The sequence below is a fragment of the Argentina silus genome, assembly GCF_951799395.1.
Source record: "Argentina silus genome assembly, chromosome: 12".
Taxonomy (NCBI): domain Eukaryota; kingdom Metazoa; phylum Chordata; class Actinopteri; order Argentiniformes; family Argentinidae; genus Argentina; species Argentina silus.
Window position 1 is genome coordinate 18,505,297 of NC_139666.1, and position 10,549 is coordinate 18,515,845.

The following is a 10,549-nucleotide window of genomic DNA, read 5'->3' on the forward strand; positions in this document are numbered from 1 at the left end:
ACAAAGGGTGCAAAGTGCTGGTTGAGTTAGGGCAGTTGGAGAGCAGCAAGAGAAGATAAGAGAGAGAAATTCAGGAGGAGTTGGAGAGGGTGTTGCGGAGGAGATTTAAATTGGGGGTTAAGTCTGGAGTTGTGGTCTCTCTCAGAAATATGAGAAAGAGTGGAAGTGATGTATTCAGAAACACACTGTGTGTCTTAATATTCCAGGCAGAGGGTGTGTGTGTGTGTGTGTGTGTGTGTGTGTGTGTGTGTGTGTGTGTGTCTCCATGCATGTTTGGGGCGCTAGATTAGAAACACTTACCAAAATCCTCTTTCGATCCTTCTCAGACAGGAACTTCACAGGGGGGTATTTCTGAGAGAAACTGGAAAGACAAAATACAAATGTCCATAACAAGAACAAAGTTACAGCTTTTTTGCTATCCAGGATCAGATCAGATCAGACAGATTAGGCTAATTTTGAGCCTGCATTTCAAAACATTATCGGATAGGATCATTCTGATCCAGATACCACAAGACCAGGATCGCATTATCTGGATTTGTTGTGCTTTGTATAGACCTCCATCTTGCCATCTACTTGGTGAGGTAATGTTTCAACATGGTGTTTAAGACATGAACTACAGAGTGAACAACATGAAGGAAGGTAGCGAAGACTAAAAAAAGACAGCTTGCAAGTAAAAATGTTCTCACTTATCTGCATAACTGATAATATTACACATTGACAAAATTCAACATCTCACTGGATAACTCAACACTACATTAAATACTATGACTAATCTGTATTTATTTAACCTTTATTATCTTTATTAGCTAATCTCTCTTTATTAGCAGGGTGTCCCATTGAGACCACGGTCTCTTTTACAAGGTCCAACAATAATATATAATACACATACAAAATTACAACATCAAATAATTCAAACACATTTTTCAACAAAGAGTATCTCAATCAAAAGTTTAAACTGCCCTAGCGGCACCAGAGCAACTAGTTGAAAGGTTCTCTGCAGATTGTTCCAGCAGTGAGGTGCACCACATTTGACATTTTGAAGTGACCATGTCTTCCGGCATGTGAGCGAGAGGGACGGCTCTTCTGTTGAAGCCTCCTCAATGTCCACTGAGGGAGAATTAAAAGGAGGCATGTTCCAGTATTAAGTTGTGCGCAGATATCCAGTACAGTAATATCTAGAAGTAAAGAGTAGAAAGATCGAAAAATAGAAATGTCTGTGTAGGAACAAAAAGACCACAAAGAATCACACATTTAAGATGAATATATTTTTTCTCAACATCCCGACATTAGAATTTATTGGTTCTAGAGTCTTTTACCTTCTAAAATCCACCCTAAATCCATCCTTCCAGCGGGATCAAGATTATCCTTTATTTTCGGGATCAAAACTATCCTCATCACTACCTTTGAGATTTGAAATATGCAAAAACAAGATTTAATCTTTATTAAAAATCAGATTGGATTACCAAATACGAATCCCTATCTGAATGATCAGAATCTAATTTTTCTGTTTTAAAATACCCAATTGAAAAGATATAATCCAATCTGAATGCCAAAATCTGATCAGATACATTTTTTCATATTGGGCCCAGTTGATTGCTGTGATTATGGCTACAATCAAATGTCTATCCCTAGACAAGAATAATCTGTTAGAGCTGATGGACAGGTTTCATACTGGACTTGATTGGGACACTGTTTCTTGTTTCCGCCGTCTACCCCCCATGCCCTCCAGCACCTAGTTAGCAGACTCACAACCATGTCGTCAGACATCTCCCCACTCTGAACCCTGCTGGGCAGACTGAGCAGACAGGCCACATAACCAAAATAACCAGTGTGAAATCACACTGTCACACAACAGCAGACACTCACATCAAGTGAATATGTTAAATGCATTGTAAAAGAAGTGCAGATGAGGAGAGTGGAGGCCAATTAGACTATGGTGTTGAGTATTGAGTCATTTGTCTTCTGTGCCCTCACCCTCTTTGGTGACAGTTTGGTGTGTAATGAAGTTGATGACAGAGCAGCTGTGGGATAGTTGACTGGCTGACTGAAGGGGGTGCAATTCTGCCCCCCTTCCTTGAGATCCTTTCCCCCGATGGGACAGTTGGCTGTGATCTCTGTGCTCTGGAAGGTGTCCAAATTGTGGTGTCAACAGTACAGAATTGATAGGATGAATTCTGATTGGTTCCCTTGCAAACAGCTCCTAATTTAAATACTCTGGTTGGAAGTCAGGGTACAAAACAGAATGTTTAGGGTCGGAGTCTCTCTCTTTGTTTTGATGTGTGGTTCTGGTCTCAGCTGTGAGTAGTATTGTAAGAGTGACCTGTGTCCTCTCTCTCTCTCTCTCTCACCATTGAGGGTAGAATGTAACATTCTTCTATGAAGTATTTGCCTTGTAATGATTGTATAAGCCTAATTTGATTCATTCTATTTGACCATTTGACCCTTGCACTAAATCAGCACAAACTCAATAATTATTTGCATATAGTGTTAATTAAATTACTTGGGAGTCAGATTATTAATAAGATATGCTTTGCCATTCACAAAATACAGCCTAACCCAAATTTCCTTGTCAAACCTTCACATTGTGACTTCCATCCTAATTAGCCTCTCGACTGATTATTAGACCAAACTGGAGCCCTTTGCGCCCTGATTAGAGGCTGAGTGGGTGACTACTTGGAACTCATTATTGGAAGCTGCGATAACAATCACACCACATTCATCAGACAAGTCTGATTCCTTATTTCTCTGTGCTTATTCCTTCTCACACAGGTAACACATTCTAAACACATGGCTAAAATCCAATTTGAAGTTCGGAGCCGAGCCGCCGCTGTGACGATGTCGTGATGGCATTGTGGCGACGAGCTTTTGTGCAAATGGTAGTGAGTGTGTTGAGAAATATTGAAAGAGCCAGAGAGAGATTGAATTCGTGGGAGGAAAAGGAGCAAACAAGGTAGGGGAGAAGTAGAGGAGTGCTGACCCTCAACCTGCTATTGATGAGCTCTGTGTGTGTGAGTGCATGACTGTGCTGGTGAGTGAGCAGGCCAGCGTGATTGATTTGGTGTGTGCGTGTCTAAGTACGTGCTGTTATGCTGTGGAGTAGCCCCTTCATGCCTACCCCGTTATCAGCACTACCTGCTGAGCCAGGCAAGGAAACTGGTTGGTCAAGTGGCCTAATTGCCCAATCACACAATTTCTCCCTCACTCAGGGAGGAACAGGGCTGGATGCAGTTTGCTCTGTGTGAGCTTTAAGTTTAAGTTACGGACATTTGCATTTAGTCAGTCTGAAGCTAACTGTATCAAAGCTCTTTGCTTTGATGTCAAGCTGTTTCACAAGCCTCAATACCTGAAACCTCAACTATCTCTGGCCTGTGGCAGTGGCCTCTCCCCAGGCCCTGTTACAATGTGTTTAAGGAGGAGTCAGGTTGTACTCTTGAGAAAGGTATGAATAAAATAACACTGTAAACACAAAGTCATCACTCCAGGGCACAGGAGCAAACACAAGCATGGGGAGACAGACACAGACACACACACACACACACACACAGACAGACACACACACACACACAATGAATTTGATTTCGCCCTAGCGCACTTGTCACACTGGCAGTGGGAAGTGGCTCCAATCCTACTTTTTCCCCCATATCCGATTCAACATTATTTTTTTTCCTGCAATCTGAATTGGCAAAAACCACATGGAATCGGGTATTTCAAACCACATTCATAGGTCAAATCTGATTCCTGGCCACGCAACTTGTGTCTGAACCATCAAATCCGATTTATTTGCCCAGAAGTGATACTTCCGTTACTCCCTATGTGACACAATGTTGTCTGACATCATCACTTTGCGAAAACAAACAAAGAAGGACAAGAAAAAAGTAGAGTGTGTACTTAACACAACCTCGCTCTTTTTCCTATGAGGCCTGCTGCCTTTTTAATTGTTCAGCTGTCTTAAGGCCTATTCACACAGAGATAACTGTCAAATACGGGACATGCCTCTATGTAAACGGGCCTTCTGAGAAGGTATGGAGCATTAGTCCAGCACTGTTACAAATATGTCATGAATAAACATGCCACAGCTGTGAGATTAACAGTGCGTGTGTGAGATAGGGAGAGATGCTGCAAGAATACCTGAGTTCCAGATCACGAATCTTCTCTCTGAGAGGGGCAACCGCCTATGAGGAGTGAGAGAGGGGGAGGGAGGGAGGGAGAGAGGGGGAGGGAGGGAGGGAGGGGAAGGATGGACGGAAACAAAAAGACAAGTGGTTAGACTGATCTTGCAGAGATGAAACGGGGTCGTCACCTTCTGAAGATGTGATATAGGAAGTCATCTTGCATCTGAGACCACAGCCTGATACACAGATAGATACATGTAGCCTTGGCAACTCTCTTAGTCATTTATGGGATGTGTGGCAGGTTCAGATGGAGAAGCAATCATTTGATGTGGAGTGTGAAGGGTTCTCCCCAATGATATTGTAGATGGATTTTTGTGGTGCCAGCCTTGATTTGATTTTGCATTCAGATAGACACACAGATACACACATTGATTTAAACAGCTGAAGTCGCACCCTCACCCTCGCCATTCCTTTGCGATGTCCTTTGTCCTTTGTTGGGAATGATATTTAAGTAGAGGGACAGCAAGATATTCTTTGAATTTTGGGTTAGGCCCGTCACAGGCACCATTTTCCTGTGTTGTCCTTGACGCACGTTAACGTATGATTAAAACTTAGTCATATGTTGCTTGAAACTGTTAAATTGGTTATTTTGTTGATACTCTATTCTCATTTTCTGGTAAAACAGCATGAAATAATGGTGACCAGGTTATCACAGAGTTTACCATTAATGTCTAATGTTCACATGCATAGTTAGAAACACGTAGACTCGAGTCATCACATCAGGTATTTGACCATGTGTAAACTCCTCACGATTTCTTGTAACTTACAAGCGTGGTCATGGCATATTGGGTATTCTTAATGGAGTCTAGGATCCGATATGATTGATTGTCTGTCACACAGGGATGAGCAAAGCATTATCATTATGAATCATGAAATATCTTTTGGAGTCAGATATAACGAAGTGTTAGTTGGTCATGTGACCATTTGTGTTGAGTTTGTTCGATCATGTCCATAACTGTTAGAAGTAATCGATGGGAATAAATGTATGTCTTATGTTTGATCGGTCATCTATTCTTCAGTGTTTTATTTTCATAGACTATAATATTGTTGTTAATATGATGCTGCTCAGTGAATTTAGCATTTTGACATGAAGAAACACGGTAGTCGGGTTTTGATAACGGATCCAGGGCCACCTTGTTCAAAAACCCTCGGGAGAACCCTGGTGTGTGATTCGATGAAGATTCTTCATACATTTTTTACCATGCAGCCACAAAAAAATTAAATAATAATAATCACATTGAAAGTTCAGTTTATTGTATCATCCAATGCATGTGTGTACATGCATTGTACACACGTACACACACACACAAACCTGATCGCTCAATTGATGCTACAACTTCACCCATCTCTAGTTAAGAATCTAGAATCTAATAAGAATAAAACTACACGAATCAGACTGTCTGTTTGGGAGAGAAATGTCACCCTGTATTAAAGCAGGCGCCAACGCACACACAAGGCTTCAGAGGCGAGGCGTCACTTTGAACTGGAAGGTCAGGCTAATAGCAAACAGCCTTACTGTAATGAGCTGCTGCCAATGATGACACCATCTTGATGTGGTAATAAGGTGATAATAATCTGTGTTACATCTGTGCTGACTTTTTAATGTGGCACCACGCCTCACTCTCTTTCTTGCTCTCTCTCAATGTGTGTGTGTTTGTGTGTGTGTGTGTGTGTGTGTGTCTTCTGCTTGTCATACAAATTAGGTCTTTTAGTTGCCAAGCACAGCGATAGCTATTCCCTAATTCAGTTATGTGGAATGTTAATTCCGACCATACACAATGGGGTAAGGGTACACAATGCTAGATACAGGATTTTTTCCTGGTGTTTTTCCTGGTCGGGAGACCCTAATAAAAATAGTAAATCATAAAAACAAGGTCTTCAGATCATTAATCCCTCAATATTTCATTCTGACAGTGGTTCTGTCTTTATCAGCGTCCATTCACAGCGGTTATTTGAGCGGTTCAGGGTAAGAATGACAATGAGAAAGAGAAAGACACCCAAACAAAAGATGACAAGAAGAAAAGCAGTGCCATGGGTGCCAGGCCCCCTGATGGGGGGTTTTAATTAAAATGAGGCTGCCTTTAATTGAACTGAAGCCTTAATTACGTTAAGCTTTCAAACACAGCGCTGTGTGTGTGTGTGTGTGTGTGTGTGTCTGTCTCACCCTCCACTTCAATGTTTGTTCATTGCTTAGGACAAAGGCAAGAAATGGCACTGGCCACGAAATAGTAAGACATTTCAGCTGTCACCATAGTCTTCTTATGCTCAGAGGAAAAAGTCTAAAAAATAAATAAATAAAAACAAACGTAAACTTAAGATTAAAAAGGATTTGGAATTTTCTACATCATGATCATTTTCGTTCAGTATAAAAAAAGGCAGCTTTGTTCCTGGTAAAGCTCCACAGGTTTTTCTTTAATTTCATAGTTTTCAAAACAAGAATTGGAGATAGAGAGAGAGAGAGAGAGATAGATAGATAGAGATAGAGAGAGAGAGATAGAGATAGATAGATAGAGATAGAGAGTGAGAGAGATAGATAGATAGATAGAGATAGAGAGTGAGAGAGTGCACAGAGAGGGGGAGCGATGCAGAGAATAAGCAGACAGATGTTTCTGTTCTCGTTGGTAAGGTTTGATTCTCCCCTGGTTGTCCTGCTGTAGTTAATTTAGAGAAGTGTACTCAGGAGAGAAGGTAAAAACACACCTGGTGTTCTGAGGCTCGGCTGACTCAGTTTTGTGTGTGTGTGTGTGTGTCTGTGTGTGTGTGTGTGTGTGTATGTATGTGTGTGTGTGTGTGTGCATAGTGGAGGATTTTGTGCAGGATGATATGGATGAAAAAAAATAAAAAGAAGAAAAACAATTGGGAAGACACCAAGGGGAAGAAAGAACCTGCTGTCAACTCACCTCGTCAATCCTCTGTTCAATCTTCATCTCTCCATGTTCCTGAATGGATCTATAGCAAGAAGAAGTGGAGAGAGAGGGAGGGAGAGAGAGAGAGAGAGAGGAGAGAGAGAGAGAGAGAGAGAGAGAGAGAGAGAGAGAGAGAGAGGGAGAGAAATATTAAAGTAAGTTCCCAGATGGTAACGTTAATAACTCGTTCCCCTCCTAGCTCTGGTTGGAGATGTTTGCTCTTGCTTAACTGAGGATCAACACAGCGTGGCATGACGGGAAGCGGTAATCACTTCAGCCCAGAGTCAACAGCCCACCACATGAAGCACACTGTCAGGTACTGACGTTAGTCTCTCTCTTCTCGTTCCAAGGCATGTCATCATTGGCAAGTGGTAAGCCCATGTTCCATCCCCCCCCGCTACTGAGACAAATTGGGATGGGGGGGCTCAATACCTCTTCCATCCCCGAAAGGCCCCTGGGAATCAAATCAAAACTCCCAGACCGTCATCATACCCCCTTCAGCTTTCTTATCATGCCACCAACCTACGCACACACTCACACATGCCTGAAACTAGCAGACAGACAATCACACATACAGCACACATGCAGATATAAACACACACACCAGGAATCTCTCCTGAGGCAAGAGAGAAAGAGAGGGAGAAAGCCTCTTGCAGCCTATTTTTGGTCAATTATGAATCAATAGCCTAGCTAGGCCTAATTAACCAGCAAGGCAACATACAGCAGTTGATTGGCTAGAGAGTCAACTCATCTAAAGACGGAAACAGGACACTGGCGCCCAGAATGAACAGCCTCTGCTGTGGTGAATTCATTCCAACAGAACAAAAGGTGAGGGTAAATAAAAAAGAGAGGGTGAAGGGAGGAGGGAGGACAGGAGCTCTCTCTCTATCACAGCTCACATTAAGTCTTGGGGGGGGGGGGGGCTTGGTTTTAAAACACTGACCAGGGTTTGTGGTCACTCAGCACCATGTGACAATGACACCAAGGCTGGGTGGAATGATATAGAGAGGAATTGAATGGCTTGGAATCAAATTGAAAAAAAGACACACATCGCAATCATGTAGAGTCTACATTGTAGACAAACCAGGAATCTCTCCGGAGGAAAGAGAGAGAGAGAGAGAACAAAACTACTATTGTGTTTGAAGCCTCTCTTTGGCTTTGAGGTATTATTCATCAAATGTAGCCTAGCTAATTTGGTTCTTCACAAGAGCAAAGCAAGTAATTAATTGGCTAGAGGCACTGCAGCCCAGCAAGACCAGAGTTAAAAGCCTCTGCTTTGGTGAATTCAAAAAAGGGAATGTGAGAGTGCTCCATCACAGCTCACATTGAGGCTTGGCCTGCTTTTTGAAGTTCGGGACCAGGGTTTGTGTTCATTAAGCACAATGTGACAATGGCCTGGGCAGGTGGAATGATGCAGAGAAGAACAGAAAGGACTGGAATCCAGTGTTGGGGCGTAGTTCCACTACATGTATTTTAGCTCAACTATTAGTTTAACTACATGTTGCTGTAGCTTGGCGGTAGTTGAATTAATTGTGTTTTGCCATGTACTGTAGCAGTGTCGTGAGCTACTGTAACTACTCACTACATTCCCCCCCCAAAAAAAACAAAAAAGAAATAGGAATTTAACTATTATTCAGGCCCCTGAACTTGTTATTTATTTTTACTATGTATTCCCGTCTCCCCACTTTGCTCCACATCACCTGTTTTTATCTTTCTCAGTGATTTCAGAGCGTTTCGGTTGTTCAGTTTCTGCTGTCCGGACGAGTCATCCGTAATTGTTTTGTGTTGGACAAAGTCGTTTTGATTACTTTTTCAAAGTAGATTTAATGTCACAAACTTCTCTCATTTCTTTCAAGGGTAGCTTTAGTGTTGTTCAACTTTGTCCCTTGTAAAGTAATTGGTAATTTGGTTTAATACATTTTCAGAGTAGCCCCCCCCCCCCCCTCCCTCCTCAACACTGGTGGAACCAAACTGAGTGAATCAGAACAGGATGGAATACAATGTGCTGAAAGGAACAGAATAACAGAGAGGATTATCCTTTAAAGCCCCGGCCACACTAGACAGGTTTGAAACGGCCAAGCGAGTCAGCAATGCTTCCTCCTTTTTTTTTTTCTTTTTTTTTTCTTCCTGTAATTGGCTAAACGGACTCTCAAAAGCTCAACTTCTCAGAACATGTCTGTCTGTAAAATAACGACAATTCGACACGTGTGTACTGACCCTCGTCACCTCCGCTGTCCATCAACGGATGACTCCCGTAGAGAAACCGTTGGCTCCATGTGTAATAAATGGAGACAGCGGAGCAGTGTGACCGGGGCCTCACACCGGGACAACCGTCCAAAAAAGCAAGCAGGTTCAGCAAAAAAGGCATTACTGCCGATGTCATGCATTTTGGAATAGAATAAGTAAGCAGCATACTGTACCTCATATTTGTATACGTTCCCCAGACAGCTAGAAGAAAAAAAAAAGGGAGAGAGAAAAAAGAAAATGAACAAAAATGAAAAATGACAAGTACACAACATACATTTCCCTTTTTTACAGGACTGGATCATCGACGGGAGCAAAGGCGGCTCGTCAGAGAACTGAAGGGTGTGAGTACAGGAGGAGTGGGAGTGACAAACAACCCAATACTGGATCTCTGCTCATCTCTCCCACCAGCCTTCCCTCCTTTTCTCAGTCTCTTTTTCTTCACTGAAAATGTGCTTTTAGAGACAGGCTGTCAGCCTCTTCATGGCCATAAACAGACAAATGGATAGGAAGAGATAGACCATCACAGCCTGCAAGAGGGGAGGGAGAGGGGGGGGGGGGGGGAGAGTGAGATGGGGGGGAAGAGGTTGGGAAGGAGGGATGAGGGGGAGGACAGCAAAGAGACCGTTTTTTCTGTCAAAGACACGACTGACTGGTGTTTTTGTTCAGGCGGCTGATGAAAATGATTTCTCTGCTGTCATGGATGTCAAGAGCCTGACACCACGCTGTCCTTAATTTCCCCTCGGGGATCAATAAAGTACCTGTCTATTTATCTATTAAAAAAAGAAAATCACACTCTGCCATCACCGCTGAACAAGAAGACAAATGCAGACACACACACACCCACACCACATTACATTCTGTAATAGGCTACATGGGGGAGAGATATTGTGTGTAATGTAGCCTGCCCCTGCTTGGCTTTGTTCTGGGTGCTAAATGGCAGTTGATGTGTGGGTGTCTGGGACAGGTGCCAAGGTCTTCCACTTCATGAGTACCTGCAAGGAGCCCAGGGCGCTTGGGGAATCACACACAACTAGGACACAGATTCATCACCCTGCCTCTCCTCATAACCCACATTACAGTACAGCCCTGTTCCCTCTCCGCCTTCATTTCTCTCTCTCTCTCTCTCTCTCTCTCTCTCTCTCTCTCTCTCTCTCTCTCTCTCTCTCTCTCTCTCTCTCTCTCTCTCTCTCTCTCTCTCTCTCTCTCTCTCTCTCTCTCTCTCTC

General features: G+C 42.8%; 1 protein-coding gene across 2 annotated transcripts in view; it reads right to left on the reverse strand.

Moving 5' to 3' along the window:
- The window catches only part of uxs1 (UDP-glucuronate decarboxylase 1), a 36,358-nt gene that overhangs the window by 22,678 nt on the left and 3,131 nt on the right, over nt 1–10,549 (reverse strand). The window contains exons 2-5 of one of the 2 annotated variants that reach the window (XM_083682299.1): nt 9,499–9,526; nt 7,073–7,121; nt 4,129–4,172; nt 301–361 (exon numbers count right to left, since the gene is read on the reverse strand). In XM_083682299.1, coding sequence (XP_083538425.1) covers nt 301–361; nt 4,129–4,172; nt 7,073–7,121; nt 9,499–9,526 — 182 coding nt within the window. Of the gene's footprint in view, nt 1–300; nt 362–4,128; nt 4,173–7,072; nt 7,122–9,295; nt 9,427–9,498; nt 9,527–10,549 lie in introns of those variants that run through there. The other variant, XM_083682300.1, reaches the window with a different exon arrangement.